We start from the raw sequence: 17,708 nt of genomic DNA on the forward strand, positions 1-17,708 counted from the left end.
CAGGCTGTGTGGGGAGGATGAGGACATAGAGGTGCAGGCTGTGTGGGGCTGGATGAGGACATAGATGTGCAGGCTGTGTGGGGCTGGATAAGGACATAGATGTGCAGGCTGTGTGGGGCTGTATGAGGACATAGATGTGCAGGCTGTGTGGGGCTGGATGAGGCATAGATGTGCAGACTGTGTGGGGATGGATGAGGCATAGATGTGCAGACTGTGTGGGGCTGGATGAGGACATAGATGTGCAGGCTGTGTGGGGAGGATGAGGACATAGATGTGCAGGCTGTGTGGGGTGGATGAGGACATAGATGTGCAGGCTGTGTGAGACTGGATGAGGACATAGATGTTCAGGCTGTGTGGGGTAGATGAGGACATAGATGTGCAGGCTGTGTGGGGTGGATGAGGACATAGATGTGCAGGCTGTGTGAGACTGGATGAGGACATAGATGTTCAGGCTGTGTGGGGTAGATGAGGACATAGATGTGCAGGCTGTGTGGGGTGGATGAGGACATGGATGTGCAGGCTGTGTGGGGCTGTATGAGGACATAGATGTGCAGGCTGTGTGAGGAGGATGAGGACATAGATGTGCAGGCTGTGTGGGGTGGATGAGGACATAGATGTGCAGGCTGTGTGGGGTGGATGAGGACATAGATGTGCAGGCTGTGTGGGGTGGATGAGGACATGGATGTGCAGGCTGTGTGGGGCTGGATGAGGAGATAGGTGTGCAGGCTGTGTGGGGTGGATGAGGAGATAGATGTGCAGGCTGTGTGGGGTGGATGAGGAGATAGATGTGCAGACTGTGTGAGGAGGATGAGGACATAGATGTGCAGGCTGTGTGGGGTAGATGAGGACATAGATGTGCAAGCTGTGTGGGGCTGGATGAGGACATAGATGTGCAGGCTGTGTGGGGATGGATGAGGGCATAGATGTGCAGGCTGTGTGGGGCTGGATTAGGGCATAGATGTGCAGGCTGTGTGGGGTGGATGAGGACATAGATGTGCAGGCTGTGTGGGGCTGGATGAGGACATAGATGTGCAGGCTGTGTGGGGAGGATGAGGACATAGATGTGCAGGCTGTGTGGGGTGGATGAGGACATAGATGTGCAGGCTGTGTGAGACTGGATGAGGACATAGATGTTCAGGCTGTGTGGGGTAGATGAGGACATAGATGTGCAGGCTGTGTGGGGTGGATGAGGACATGGATGTGCAGGCTGTGTGGGGCTGTATGAGGACATAGATGTGCAGGCTGTGTGGGGTGGATGAGGACATAGATGTGCAGGCTGTGTGGGGTGGATGAGGACATGGATGTGCAGGCTGTGTGGGGCTGGATGAGGAGATAGATGTGCAGGCTGTGTGGGGTGGATGAGGAGATAGATGTGCAGGCTGTGTGGGGTGGATGAGGACATAGATGTGCAGACTGTGTGAGGAGGATGAGGACATAGATGTGCAGGCTGTGTGGGGTAGATGAGGACATAGATGTGCAAGCTGTGTGGGGCTGGATGAGGACATAGATGTGCAGGCTGTGTGGGGATGGATGAGGGCATAGATGTGCAGGCTGTGTGGGGCTGGATGAGGGCATAGATGTGCAGGCTGTGTGGGGCTGTATGAGGGCATAGATGTGCAGGCTGTGTGGGGCTGTATGAGGACATAGATGTGCAGGCTGTGTGGGGCTGTATGAGGACATAGATGTGCAGGCTGTGTGGGGCTGGATGAGGGCATAGATGTGCAGGCTGTGTGGGGCTGTATGAGGACATAGATGTGTAGGCTGTGTGGGGTGGATGAGGGCATAGATGTGCACGCTGTGTGGGGTGGATGAGGACATAGATGTGCAGGCTGTGTGGGGTGGATGAGGACATAGATGTGCAGGCTGTGTGGGGATGGATGAGGACATAGATGTGCAGGCTGTGTGGGGTGGATGAGGACATAGATGTGCAGGCTGTGTGAGGAGGATGAGGACATAGATGTGCAGGCTGTGTGAGGAGGATGAGGACATAGATGTGCAGGCTGTGTTGGGCTGGATGAGGACATAGATGTGCAGGGTGTGTGGGAAGGATGAGGCAAATGTATAGGCAGGTTGGTAGTTGCAAATAGTGCCCTCTCCAAGTCAGTAGCTGTTAGGGAGATTGATCACCTCTCTAGTAAGTTTCTAGAACTTGGGATATTGGAGGTTATTTACTAAGGGCCCGAATCGCGTTTTTCCATCGGGTTTCTCAAATATTACCGTTTTGCGCCAAATTGCCCAGGGTTTTTGGTGCCCGTGATCGGTTTGTGTTGCATCGGCGCCGGCATGCACGAGACGGAAATCGGGGGGCGTGGCCGTCAGAAAACCCGACGGATTCGGAAAATCCGCCGTATTTGAAAAATAAAATGTGTCGCTCGACACGCACTTACCTGCACCCAGGAATAGATTGGTGAACTCCAGTGAACTCCGACGGACTTCAGCGCCGGAAAACCCGAATCAGTGAATCGCTGGAAGACCCGAATCAGCGTTGGAGAACCCGCTGCTGGATCGCGAATGGACCGGGTAAGTAAATCTGCCCCATTGTGTAATTACACCTGTAGCTACTGCCTGGTAAGGCAACAGTTAACATTGTGCTAGGTTCTTGTAAAGCAAGCTGGAAGCTGATTGGAGGAGTGCTACCACCTGACCGGGGAGTATATAAACTCCTGCTGGGTGGGAGCACATGGTCTTGAGATCCAGTCAGTAGATAGAGAAGCAGGTCCAGTGTGCAGCTCCCTGCAGATCTGCTCTCCAGACTCACTGACAGGAAGAAGAGGTCGCTCAGGCCGCTGTCTGATACCTGAGGCAAAGTCAGGAGACTTAAGCCCAGAGCAGAGGCTGCTATCTGGGCTCAGCTCCATCTCTACCAACCCAGCGTGCAGTTCCTACCAGACTGAGAGTAACCTTCCTGCGGACCAGCTATGTCTCACAAGCTAACCAACTTGCTGAAATCTGCAGTTCATCATTTTTGGTCATTGCCTGCTGTTCAATAAAGAACTGTAATTTGAACGTTGCCTCCGTCTGATCCCTTGATCCAGGCTGCTTACCACCATGGGATTTCCCAATGCATTACCAAGAGATTCATCCTACAGACACTTAAGGGGTTGCCACAGGGAGAAACCATTGCATCAGCTTCTCCCTCCATATTCCTTGCACACACTACCTGCTGGAGACCTTCAATCCCGATACCAAGCACTGTGGCCCCAGAGTGCCCAAAGCTTCACTAGCCAGCCAGTCCCTGGTGGGGGATGTTGCACATGCTTTGAGGAATGCGGCCATTGCTTCCCTGGGATCGCAGGGCTCTAATGTGTTTCCTGTCTCCCAGGTTCCTGAATGGGGGGGGGGGGAATTGGACAACATGTGCATCACTCTCCCCTGCTGTGCAGCACATTTCATCTCCAGCTTCTGCGGTAATGCTGAGCCCTGCGGCTAGCCCTGTCACTCAGGTGCTGACGTATGTACAGATTCATATAGCCCCACTTACTAGTGTGGTTGACGGATCCGCTGTAGGCAACAGTGGTACCCCCGGATCGCGGTTTCCCTGCCGGTGGAGCCTAAGTTTTGACTAATGGACGCCGTGCACCGGAAGGTGTATGTTTGCTTCAAAGTGAGCTTTGGAATCACACTTGAAGCAAGAAGTCAAGGAGAAGATCTGTCGGGATGAATATGTTGACATCTTCTCCTTGCTTCCTTCGGAGAGGTTTCAATTTAGATAGGGCTAAAGGGGGCAAGGATGAGGAGAGGCGGCATTATTACCTGCTCCCGCACACGGTTTCATACTAGTGGCAAGCTTTTGCAATCTTAGCAGGTGTTATTGTGGAGATTGCTCGGGAACATTGTTCAGCCCTTTTTGTATATATGGATTGGTCATACAGAGGACCTACTTGGTTACTGTCAGGGTTCGGGATGCGTGGATCCACTGGACCATCACCGGAGGTGGTACTAGCCGACACCTGGGACCGAAGTCTAAGTGGCACCTGGTCTTCACCAGAGCCCGCCACAAAGCGGGTTGGATTTGCTTCACGGGGTACCACCAGGTCGTTCCACAGGTGCGACTAGCCTGCGGTGGCATCCGAGGTCGAGGTACCTTAGCAGGAGACAGTCTTGGGATCCAGTCCAGGCACAGGGTCAGGGCAGGCGGCAGAGATACAACATCAAGTCCAATCTGGGGTTAGCAATGGAAGGTCCAGGCAGATGGGAACGGGAACACAGGCACACAGGAACGCAGGACAGGAGAACTCAGGAGCAGAAAAACACGGGAGCAGAAACGCAGGATACACGGGAACACACAGGAACACTGGCGACACAGGAACGCAGGAGACACAGGCGACACATGAAGGCAGGAATATCGCTGGGGAGATTTTTCTAAGGCCGTGAGGCACAAAGATCTGGCAGGGGACATAAGAAGGGGCTGGAATTTATCAGGTGTGGCAGATGGCCAGCGCCAATTAGCGGTGTGCTGGCCCTTGAAATTTTACAGAGCCGACGACGGACACGCCCTAGAACACGAGAGCGCGCACCGGAGCGTGGACAACGCGGGATCGCCACTGGAGCCTGGAGCAGGTATGCGAGACGCTGGAGCAAACGGAGGTACACGGGTGCACCTTCAACCCGGGATATGAGTCGCAGGGGCACCCGTGACAGTTACAAACAGTTTCATCAGGTCTGGATACTATTGGCAGTTCAGTGAGGCTTCTGACATTTTGCTAACATGTGCTGCTTTAAACATGAGTGCACCCATTGCGGGGGTGGGCACAGCTTTACCAGATGTTTTATGCACAATACTCCCTGTACCTATGATACTGTGAGTAAATGGGAAGACATCATTAAGTAGATATCCAGATGGAGGCTTTCGCATTCCGGGGGAGCCGTGTATTTCTTAGCGGGTAATGAGTAATCTGAAGCATGCTTCTTACCACCCTCAGGTGGTTCGGGGGGAGTTATGCAATGAGGTGGCATTAGGCAGGATGGCTGGACCGTTTGAATACCCTCCCAGGCCATACCTTTGTATATCCCCACTGGGTGCAGTCCTCAAAAAGGAGCTAAACAAATTTCGGCTCATTCACCACCTGTTATATCTCCCTGGTGTGTTGTGAAATATGACATTAGTGAGGAAATCGAGGCCACATTCCAGAGTTGTTTCACTTGTATTTGGGATGAGAAGGTTTTTTTAATTGTTGCCTATGGGCTGTGCTCTTGTTTTTATTTTGAGAGTTTATTATTTTCATGGCTGCTGAGTCCTTGAGCTAGAAGGATCAGAAGGGTGTTCACGTTACACGAGAGGATGATTAGTACTAGAGATGAATGTTGGAGCAATTATATATGGGAAGTTCCCAAACTTAGGTATAAAAATAATTACAGTTCTCTCAAATTATATCATATAAAAGACAAGTTTATTGGGTACATAATTCCATGGTACAAATTGAAAAATTGCTAGCTGACCATCGAGTTGTGTTGGAGGAATAGAAGACAAAAGGATCACAGGGCATAAGAGGTAACAGCTGCCCTTACTAAATGGAATACTTAAAGGGGTTTGCCCGCCTAAATTGCTGATTGGTGGGGGTCTCAGTGATGAGACCCCCAGAGATTACGAGTACGGGGGTTTGGATGGGGTCCGATGTACCTCAGTTGGACCACTCGTTGCTCGCTGAGATGAATGGAGCAGCTAGCCACGCATGGACGGTGCTGCCCCATTCATCTCTATGTAGCTGACATGGATCACGCTGGAGGTACATCAGACCCTTTGGGCCCATCGTAGTCTACTTGTTTGTCTACAAAAGTGCCTTTAGAAGTATCTATTGCTGCCTGATTCTAATCTTTGCCACATTTACTATGTATTAAGCTGTTCTGACTGCCCTAATTTATGCCTATATTACTATTCAATATTGGACTCTTCCTGTATTGTGTTTTCTGACTCACTATCCCTTTGGTGCTGTTACGCAGGGTCATGGAATGGACTGATGACACAGACTGAGACAGTGGGCCCGGAGACTGAATCCCCTTCCTGGCTATCCCTGACTAATTGTCCAGCCAACCCTGAGTGGTAGGTCAACAACTGATCAGTGCTCCCTTCCTGCTGCAAAACCCAAAGACGAAGCCAAGACAATACTAGCAGAAAGGATTGATTGCCAAATATGGGTTAGAACCAAAAGTTGCTAGGCAAACAGTCAAACAGGCCCCTGTGGGGGATGTTGCAAGTGTAACAGCTAGCGTGCAGGACAGTCATCGCTACATCAAGATTATTATTAATACAAACTGCCAATTCCGTTTCTTGTTATATTTTCTCTGTGAAAAATCATTGGAAAATTTTAAATAAAGATAAAGTTAAATTAAAAAAAACTATTATTAAAGTAGATACCCAGTGTTTACTTTGCAGTGAATTCAAGATCTTAATAAAAGGGCTCTGAAGATGAATACCACGATGGACCATGTACATAACTATCTAAGTAGAAGCCCTGGTGTAACAGCCAGAGAATTCCCCCAGACTATACCCAGAGTTAAAGTGGCCTAAGCCAGAGTATACCCGCACCCCAGACTATATGCAGGCCACTTTATACCCTGGGTATAGTCTGCGCTGGTGGTAAAGTGGCCAAGGCCAGAGTATAACCCCAGCCCAGACTATACCCAGGGTATAAAGTGGCCTAAGCCAGAGTATACCCCCAGTCCGGACTATACCGAGGGTATAAAGTGGCCTAGGTCAGAGTATACCCCCAGTCCGGACTATACCGAGGGTATAAAGTGGCCTAGGTCAGAGTATACCCCCAGCCCAGATTATACCCAGAGTTAAAGTGGCCTAAGCCTGAGTTTACCCCCAGCCCAGACTAAAGCCAGGGTATAAAGCTTAACTTTGATCTTTGCTGCTGGCTCTGACCTCTGGTCTGTATCTCATCAACACAAGATCTTTGCCTTCCTTGACCTTGATTTGTATAGAGATTGAATTGTAAAAATGGTGGAACTGAACTGACAAAGGTCACTTAGGTTCCACAATCTACTGCCCTGTAATGATCATGTTATGTTCACATGTGGTTTAGAGGTTCTGTTAGGAGCCTACTTTGCAGATTACATTAAAAACATCATAAAAAGTTTGTGACACCATAGATGAGACCTTATGGACCACATTTTAGTTAGGGAGCCGGGAGTCAAGTCTCAGCTGATGAACCTTGTGCACTCAGTACGGACGGTGATGAGAGTTCCCTTGATAATCGTGAAATCGGTGACGATTGTGCTGCTTATCTTATTTGGTTATAGTATCTATTTGTGTCTGGAACATCAGAAAATTGTCTCTATGTGGATTTAAAGTTTTTTGCTCCTTTCATGGAACACAAGAACAGAAACACAATGGCTGATATTAATTTAGCCCTATTTGGGGCAGTTTATGAACTTAAAGTGGCCTTATGTTGTGTTTGGATACAAATTCCCAACGGAGACAAGTGTGTACAATGTGCACATCATAGGCTGATGGATGATTAATATTACTGGTACTGGTTTTTCATGGAAACCCAATAAAAGATATTTTTTAATTCTAAATTGATTGTCATCAATATATTACGAGTTCTTACCGACAACAATATACAGACAAAGTTCTGCACTCAATTATTAATTCTATGTAATTTATTTATTAATCATGTATACAATACATTTACGAATGTATTAGCTGCATGTATAAGTCATCAGCATGTTTATCTCATTTCTGATGAAGGTTTCTGGTGGATGTATCTGATTTGTATTCCATGCTGTGGTCATGTCCCAACCATTCACAAAGCCAACATTGAGACCTCGGAAGATGATTTCCATTATGGCGTAGTGGACGTATGCATGGAAATCACTCATCCCTTCATACTCATTGCTCATATCACTGGTATTCTCAGTCTTAATGATGACTTTAGTTTTTGGGCTCCTGAGGAAGAGACGTTCTATAGCCCGACGGATGTTGAGAAGTCTTCGTATATAGTGATGGACAGGGAAGAGTCTAAAATGTACTCCAATGTTTAGTGCGATTACTGTATGCTGGTTGCCTCCAATCAGATCAATCTCTCGTGGGATAGTACGCTCTTCACGGTGAGATACGAAACCCAAGTAAATGAATGGCCTTGCGTGTCTTTTCCATATAAGATATATATTACGTTCCAGGTCCACACCTAAATGCTTCTGTGCCCAGCCAATTTCATAGACATTCATAAGTCTTAGTGCTTAAAAAATAAAAGAAAACACTCATTATTTTTAGAAACATGAAGTTTATAAAGATCACCTAAGTTACCTTAGTTGTGCATGCAAGGTAAGGGGCACACATGCAGCTCTAAAAGATTACACTTAAAGTACAACTATAAAGTTTTTCACAAATCAATGGCTCTTGGCATGTGGAATAAAGCAAACACCCGTGTTTCCATAACCATCTTTCTTTATGTCTTGCTTTGTATTATTTCAGAAAAAAAGCATATTTCAAAACAGCAGTGACCTAGAGGAGCTGCAGGATGACCTCAAGGTTTCTCTCATCTTGTCTACCCTGTCATAGTCCATGTCTGCCTGCCTTAATGTACATACAACTCCTTGATAAAATTTACGTGGCCAGCATATGTCAACTTTTTTCTGTCTGTGGCCAAACCCCTTCTACTACCAGTTACCATAGCTCCATAGTGTCTGAGTGTTATGGTCCCCAGCACCCTAGTGTCTTTAAAGGTATCTTGGCTCCCACTGGATCACTGTCTTTGTGTTTCCGATCCTAGTTCCTCAACTTTGTTTCCTTACTTGTACATGACCTACTGATCTCCACCAATGAACCTTTCTTGCTTGTTTTCTGCCTCTGAAAACTTGATCATGTAGACGTATGGACTGACATGCTACTTCCGGTAGCTAGTAACTAATGTCTGTCTCCTGGTGTTTGCCTGTGTCAGCTTCCACCTATACCAGAACTACTGCAAGATTTAGTGGCCTGGTGTTTTTTTGCAGTGAAATCCAGATCTGCATAAAGCAGTAAAAGGGTGGAAATTGAGAGGGCTCAAAGCTGCTCGGTGGTCCCACTCATGGCCACAGCACAGAAGTAGATATCCTGTTCGTGACCACTTTCAACATCCCCTACCGACACATAGCCTTTTTCGTGGCCTGGAAAGCGGGTGCTCTAGGCAGCGGAGTGGCTGGCTGAGTGACACCTAGCACTCATTGGTGGTAATGGTGCTGGGTACCAAAGAACGGAAGCCACATCCACAGCTTAGCCAATCATCGACCTACTTAGCCAATTTATTTATGTCATGGTGGGAAGAGGCGTACATCTTTACTCTATCTAATCCATTTTGTGAGAAAATAGCATAGTATGGGCGTTACATAGGTGATGTGATACTGGTTTGGGCCGGGGATATAACGCCCATACCCATGTTTGTGGATAACTTCAATGGCAACAACTCTATTATATCTCCTTTGTGGATTTTACATTGTCAGATGATTCAGAGCATAATAAAGTCCACTCCAATTGCAACACCCCTGCCAACGCATAGGTGAGAGTTGCGAATAGCGCCCACTCCATGTCAGAAGTTGTTAAGGAGACTGATCACCTCTCTAGGAGGTCTCTAGATATTGGAGAACTGTGTTGTTGCAGCTGTAGCCACTGCCTGGTAAGGCAAGAGTTAACAAAGGTGATACCTAATGCTATTGCCCAATGATGTTCTTGTTAAGCAAGCTGGATACTGATTGGAGAAGTGCTACCAGCTGACCAAGGGAGTATATAAACCCCTGAGAGAATCAGATGTTGTGGTCTATCTGAGCAGTGAGCAAATGAGTGAGCAGCACATGGCAGTGCTGCATTAGCTAGTTTACTAATACCAGGCACCACAGGTGGCTTAGGCCTCTGCCTAGCACCCTGGGCAAGTCAGGAGACTTAAGCTCAGAGCTGAGATCCACCACCCAGACTCAGCTCTATTTCTACCAACCCAGGCTGTGTGTAACCTTCTTGTGGACCAGCTCTCCATGACTCTTCCAGCTTGCTAAACCTGCTGTTGTCATTTGGCCGTTGCTTGCTGTTCAATAAAGAACTGTAAGTTGATTTGCACAACGTTTCCTCTTCTAATCCCTGGATAAGGCTGCTTAACACCACGGGCTTCCCCATCCATTACCCAGGGATTCATCCTACAGATACCTCAGGGGTTGCCCCAGGGAGAAACCTCCTTCATCAGCCTCTCCCTCCATATTTTTGCACACACCACCTGCTTGAGACCTGCCAGGCTGTAAGACAGCCCTTCGGTCACCATAACAAGCACCGTGACCACAGCATGCCCAAGTCCGCACTAGCCAGCCACTCTGGTATCCTGAGCCCTGGCTAGGCTTTACAACCTTTACCTGAAAGAAAGCAGCAGGTAATACAACCATTTATGCCAGTAGCAATCACCCACATCACACCATAAAGGCAATACCCTTACGGGAAATCTAAGAAGAGCATGTTTCTTAGAAAAAACTTTTCTTTAACAAAGTATTAATATGAGAAAAAGGCTTTGTGATAGGGTTTATCTAAAATAGATCATAGATAGAGCTTTCGCCATTGCATCCAAGAAGAATTGTGATAATCTATTTTAAAAACCTAATACAAGGTCCAGACATTCTGAATCCGCTCGTGATAGGCTCCCTATTACATGGAGCTTAGTTCCTGTGTGTTCCTAATTGTAAAGTGTCAGAGAAAATTGTCAGAATACACATCCCCTTCTCAGCTCCAGCACCTCCTCTCTGACAGTGCAGAGAATTAGATGGAGAAAAGAATGGTCAGATACTGGAACCAATATCTTGGCAACCGTACGGGCTAGAAAGCAAATTTAAAGTGTTACTGAATCTGAGAAGCAGTTTCTACTATATGGTTTGTTAATCTCTACATTTTCGAAATGGTGATAGGTTCTCTTCAAGGTTTACGTACTAAGAAATAAGCAAACCTTACATACACATTTGCACCTTTTTCTCATTCCCATTTTAGGTCAATTAAGATCATCAAAATTATTTATGTTTGTCAAATGCCAGAATCATGAGAGAGATTTTTTCAGACATTTGTACTGCTTTCTGTAAAGTTGAAAGTTTATATACGTTTAATTAGCATTTGGCACCGATGCCCTTAAACTGTATGACTTGGGTCAAATATTTTGGCCATTCTGCAATCTTCTCAGAATATTTGGTAGGAATTCCCTCTGGCAGTACTGGTGTATCTGAGCTATGTTTGTAGTTGCCTTGTCTGCTTCAGCCTTTTCAGCTCTGTCCATACATTTTCAATAGGATTGAGATCGGCGAAGGCCACTCTAGAGCATTGACTGTATTATGCTTAAGTCACTCTGTAACAAGTTTAGCAGTAGCTTCCATTCAATGTCCTTTGGGAAAACCCATTTGCCTCCAATCTTTAACTTCCTGTCTGATTACTTGAGATATGGCAGTATTGATACATAATGTTCTTTCCTCATGATAACATCTATTTTGTGGAGGGCACCAATCCCTCCACAACATAATACAGTACTGGCTCCCCTGTGTCAAGCAGTTGGGATGGTGTTCCTAAATGCATTTACAAACATTAATATGACTTTTTTATGTTTGGACTAATAGCTTCTTCCTGGCAGAATGGCTTTTCAGCCCATGTGGCTAGAGGCCTTGTTTTAATATGGCTAATGACACACTCTTACCAGCTTCAGCCAGAACCTTCACATTCATCTTTAGGAGACAGAACTCGCCTCCTTCCCGAGCGGCTGGACATTCCTGTCTTGGTATAATTTGGTATAATTTGTATAATATATGGTCTTTGGTATAATTTATTTTACAGATGAACAAGACACCTTTACGTTTCTGTAAATTGCACCCAAGGATGAACCACACTTGTGCAAGTCCACAATTCTATCCTGATTTCCTTAGACCTTCCCATGTTGTTGTGTTTTAGTTGTGCCGTCAAATACATCTACAGTGTCCCTAATTACCTCACATATTGCCAATACACTAAAGACATGACATCATCTCATGGGCTGTCCCAAATTAATTAATGGCATAGTCACCTTAGTGTATTTAAACTTTGACTTTGCAGAAAGTCTTAAATATGCCTTAAAAATTTCTCTCATTATTGGGGCATTTGATAAATATAATAATTTTGGTAATCCTAATTGACCTAATACAGGCAAGGTTTATTTGTATTTCATGTCAGATAGTGAGAAAAACATGTCCATGTATCTTTTAATATAGTGTATGGAAACTTCTGGTTTCAACTATTATCCTTATAATTAGCTAGAAACAAACAATCACAATCAGGCTCGGACTGGCTCACAGGTGAACCGGTGGATGCACCGGTGGGCCCCCAGGCCCTGCATAAATACCGCGGGATAAGGTACCCTCTCTGTAATTTATACATATATTTAGTATAGAGCGTCTCAAGTATCCTATGTATTTATATGATTATATTAATAAATTATGTAACAAACATATAGCTGTGGTGGGCTCCCAGATCAGATTTTACTGGTGTGCCCAAGGTATCCCAGTCTGACACTGATCACAATCATGAAGATCATTGTGCACACATTTACCATTAACCGGTTCGCGACCGCCCGCCGTGTATTCACGGCGGCGGTCGCGTCGCGCTGCATGGAAAGGGCTCACGGGCTGAGCCCTCTCCATAGCCGGTAAGTCTTTGCTGCATATTGCAGCAAAGGCTTACCGGTAACATCCGCGATCGGTGCTTGCACTGATCGCGGGTGTTTTCACAGCGTGGGCTGCCGGCAAAGCTGCCGGCAGCCTCAAACAGATAGCGGCGCATGGGCGCCGCCATCTTACCTGGGATCGCCGCTCCCCGTGACGTCATCGGGGGGGGGGGGCGGCGATCCATCTCCATGGTAGCCTCGGGTCTTCTGAAGACCCGAGGCTATTTTGTTTTAACCCCTTCATTACAATGTGCTGATAGCACATTGTAATGAATGAGGAAGAAAATCCCCATATACTGCCATACTTTAGTATGGCAGTATATGATAGGATCGATCAGACAACCTAGGGTTAATGTACCCTAGGGAGTCTGAAAAATAGTATAAATAAAAAAAAAAAAAAAGTTAAAAAAAAAAAAAAATTATAATAAAAAAACCTAAAATTTCAAATCACCCCCCTTTCCCTAGAACTGACATAAATAAACAGTAAAAATCATAAACACATCAGATATCGACGCGTCCGAAAATGCCCGATCTATCAAAATATGATAACGGTTTTTCAATGCGTTTAACCCCGTAACGGAAAATAGCGCCCAAATTCGTAAATGGCACTTTTTTGCCATTTTGAAAAATCTAAAAAAATCTATAAAAAGTGATCAAAAGGTCGTACAGTCCTAAAAATGATATCATTGAAAATATTATCAAATTTTGCAAAAAATGACACCACCCACAGCTCCGTACACCAAAGTATAAAAAAGTTATTTGCGCCAGAAGTTGGCAAAATCAAAAAAATTATTTTTGTACAGGAGGTTTTAATTTTTGTAAATGTATGAAAACATTATAAAACCTATACAAATTTGGTATCCCCTTAAAGGAAACCTACCACTTATAGTGGCAGGTTTCTGATGGAAGGTTTCTCAGGGTGAGCTGGTGCCGGAGCTTATTTTCGCGGCTCTCCTTCACTTCCTATGTAGCCGCGCGCATGGTAAGCGCCGAGCGCGTACCTGCCTGCGCCGGCTATAAAGTTTAAAAAGTGTTTTAAACCGCGATACCGCGGTTTAAAACACTAACGAAAATAAGCTACGGCACCAGCTCACCCTGAGCTGGTGCCCGGTATTTCCATCAGAAACCTGCCACTACAAGTGGTAGGTTTCCTTTAATCGTACCGACCCAAAGAATAAAGTAGACCTGTCATTTGGGGCGCTCAGTGAAAGACGTAATATCCAAGCCCACAAGAAAATGGCGCAAATGCGTTTTTTCACCATTTTCATTGCATTTGGAATTTTTTTCCCGCTTCCGAGTACATGGCATGGAATATTTAATACCATCATTATGAAGTGCAATTTGTTACGCAGAAAACAAGCCATCACACAGCTCTTTACGTGTAAAAATAAAAAAGTTATAGATTTTTGAAGGTTGGGAGTGAAAAATGGACATGAAAAAACAGGAAAGGGCCCGGTCCTTAACCGGTTAATGGAGGCATATTCAGGTTTAGGGGAGACTGAGATGTAATAGGGATACAAAATACAAAATAAGCTTGATCTAATATAGGCCAGTCCTGTAATTTCTGTCGTTAGACTTACTTTTAAGATTCTGTTCAAAGTACGCCATCCACTGGTGCATTGTAGAATCTCCAAACATGTAAAAGAACTTCCCTTTCATACATGCGTTCATCTCCTCCATACTGTTATAGGTCCTCATTGTGCACCCTTTGGGGTACCAGATGTTATTCATGACATATCCACTGGGGTATTCTAAGCCCATTCCAGTTTTACATATTTCTTCTTTTTGAGAACTACAAACTTTGGAAAAAAAAGTAGTTATTACATCTATGCAGCACAACTGATGTCCAACCCAAAAGAACAAAATTTCAATACATTGAAAAAAAAATAAGTTGTAACATATATAATTAAAATCGGCAGCAATCAACACACATCCCTGGGGGCGCACAATCCCAATATGTTCTCTCTACTTCTAACGAGCTTATGGATACAACTCCAAAGAGACACTCTGTCCACTTTTATACAGTCACACTTCCATGCAGAGCCAAGTTTACTAAGCCAAAAAGTAAGTACACCCCTTGTCAATCAGGAAGCTGGAAGTGCAGTTCAGCTAGAAGTTCATGAATATACAAAGATGGTCAACTTTACAAATGGACTGTGGAACTTTACAGGCATAGGGAGGAACAATATAGGGATAGTTGTACTGCTGTCTAATAATGAAGTTTTCAAAGATATGTTTAGTTAGTGTGGGTAAGTTTATCTGAAAGGCTACATTTAAATGACAATTTCATATGCAAAGACACAGGGCTAACACTTTATAAATGGATGTAATAAACATAGAACTGATATAATTATGTATTAGCTCTGCAAGTTGGACCGCCTCTCCTGCGGTTGACCCAGAGTGGATGCTGGTACACTCTTTTGAAAATCTCCTTAACCCTGCTTCTTTGAAGAGGGGCATGACCAAACCTGTACCAAGGTGTAAGGTAGGGGCCATATCTCCTACCATATGTCATATCTTCTTCCAGACATCTCCTAAATATAGCAATTTCCCCAGCATCTATTGAACACCATGATGAAACGTTGAAACTTATTTTGTTGGATTGCTGTCTTTCTGTCCTTGGTTCACGAAACCCAAAAAGTATTGAAGGACCCTAATCATAAATTCATAGAGAAGAATATGTAATATATGAAATATGACATTATTTGGAAACTCGCTTTTGCTTCGTAAATCAAACATTTTTTTAACATCAAATACATGCTTAAGTGCATTAAGTAGACCACTCAAAAATGTTAAGCATTTTAGATCATAGCTTAATCCTAACATTGGTTAAGATTGCAAAAAAATGAGATTGAATATTGAAGTTTTGTTGTGTGAACTGGAACTAATACTCCGGACTAATAGTCATTTCGTTGCCTTTTTTTGTAAAGTTGAGACGAATGCCCCAAAATTTAATCTTATACAGAAATGTGATAATTTGGATTAGACTTTAAATATAGTTCAGTCATGACATTTTCTTTTTCAAAAAATCAATAAAAGCATAGGCAACATGGGATATTGTAACGATTTACATAGCAAGATGAAAACAAACACTTTCAAGATATTTTTTTTGGTTATTCTAAAATTAGTTCTGGATATTCTAAAATTTACAATAAAGGTTTGATTGAAAAGTTATACACAGTATATATATATATATTTTTTTTATCATAATCTTAGTCCATGGCTGATGACACCATACCTCAATCCAAGCACAGAGAAGGAGAAGAAAAGTAATCACTCCCACAAAAAAAACAGAAGTGCCATCGAAAGAACTTTTGGCATTTTGGATTTCTCGAGAGGAGCGATGTTGTATAGCCATAGCAACGGACATTACAAACCACATTCACTTTCAAGACAAAGTTGATGCTAAACCCTCCAATCAACCTGGCCAGATCATGAGATGGCAAGTGACCGAATATTTTTTTTAATTTTTCTGCCAAAGAAGAAAAATTACACATGGATAAGAATGTAACTTTCATCCAAAACGCGTAGGCTTTTTACGTGGTCTCTTTGTGCCTAATGAAATGAATAAAGAATTATTATGCTGAATTCACATTGCAGCGGAACTTACTCTGGAGCCGGCTACTTGTTTTATCAAAAATTACACATGACCCTTTTTTTGTACTATTAGTTAAATGGTGGGTCTAAGAACTTACTTAACAAATAAGGCAAAGTTCCCACCGGTATTTTTTTAATGAACTTTGTGTAAGATCCAACGTGCAACACTTATCCAATAGATGATTAGCATAGAAGCCCTGAAATAACCGAAAAATGTTAGCTTATAGCTTGCATTTGCGATAATTTTTCCTTGTATGCCACCTTCACGCCAAAGGGGGCGTGGAGGGGTGCAAAGCGGGGGGAGCGTGGCTGGTGCTCCTGTCCCTACGCCTGTGCACTCACCGCAGCCGGCAAATTTTCACATGTGAAAAGTTACCGGCGCGTTTAATTCTATGCCAGACAGGGCCTAGCGTAAAGATAAACTTTGCACAGGATCCCACCGGTTACATCAATGTGATGTATCGGGCTGCGCCGCAGCCGCGGGTATATGATAAATAACCCCAACGGACTTATTCCTGTCTTGAGTTTTGCTGTCTCAAATTATCAGGCAGGCAAATTCTGTTTTGGGGAGTCGGAATACTTGTGCACACTTCCGGAGCCAGATTATCAGGATAATGGCCTCAAAGAGATTCCTTCCTACAGAATCTGAGCCATGAATGATTTATTACCAGCTATATATATATATATATATATATATATATATATACCGTATATACTCGAGTATAAGCCGACCCGAGTATAAGCCGAGGCCCCTAATTTTACCACAAAAAAACTGGGAAAACCTATTGACTCGAGTATAAGCCGAGGGTGGGAAATGTATTGGTCACAGCCCCCCCCCAGTATATAGCCACCAAGCCCCCAGTAGTATATAGCCAGCAGCCCCCTGTAGTATATAGCTGCCAGCCAGCCCCCAGTAGTACATAGCCTGCCAGCCGCTGCCCCAGTATAGTCTGCCAGCCCCTGCCCCAATATATAGCCTGTCAGCCCCTGCCCCCAATATGTAGCCTGTCAGCCCCTGCCACAATATGTAGCCTGTCAGCCCGTGCCACAATATGTAGCCTGTCAGCCCCTGCCCCAATATGTAGCCTGTCAGCCCCTGCCCCAATATGTAGCCTGCCAGCCCCTGCCACAATATGTAGCCTGTCAGCCCCTGTATGTAGCCACAATATGTAGCCTGTCAGCCCCTGCCACAATATGTAGCCTGTCAGCCCCTGCCCCAATATGTAGCCTGTCAGCCCCTACCCCAATATGTGGCCTATCAGCCCCTGCCCCAATATGTAGCCTGTCAGTCCCTGCCCCAATTTGTAGCCTGTCAGTCCCTGCCCAAGTATTTAGCCACCAGCCCCTGTGCCCTCTTAAAGAGCCGGATCCCCGGCCCATTATGGAGCCGGATCCCTGGCCCGTTATGGAGCCGGATGCCCGGCCCGTTATGGAGCCGGATCCCCGGCCCGTTATAGAGCCGGACAGTTAATGAAA

At 45.0% G+C, this 17,708-nt stretch overlaps 1 protein-coding gene across 1 annotated transcript in view; it reads right to left on the reverse strand.

Moving 5' to 3' along the window:
• Positions 1-7,647: 7,647 nt before the first annotated feature.
• The window catches only part of LOC140065885 (NXPE family member 4-like), a 30,591-nt gene continuing 20,530 nt past the window's right edge, over positions 7,648-17,708 (reverse strand). Inside the window, exons 6-8 of the mRNA XM_072113446.1 lie at positions 16,129-16,190; positions 14,216-14,427; positions 7,648-8,186 (exon numbers count right to left, since the gene is read on the reverse strand). Coding sequence (XP_071969547.1) covers positions 7,648-8,186; positions 14,216-14,427; positions 16,129-16,190 — 813 coding nt within the window. The remainder of the gene's footprint in view (positions 8,187-14,215; positions 14,428-16,128; positions 16,191-17,708) is intronic.

This window comes from Engystomops pustulosus, chromosome 6 (assembly GCF_040894005.1).
Source record: "Engystomops pustulosus chromosome 6, aEngPut4.maternal, whole genome shotgun sequence".
Taxonomy (NCBI): Eukaryota; Metazoa; Chordata; class Amphibia; order Anura; family Leptodactylidae; genus Engystomops; species Engystomops pustulosus.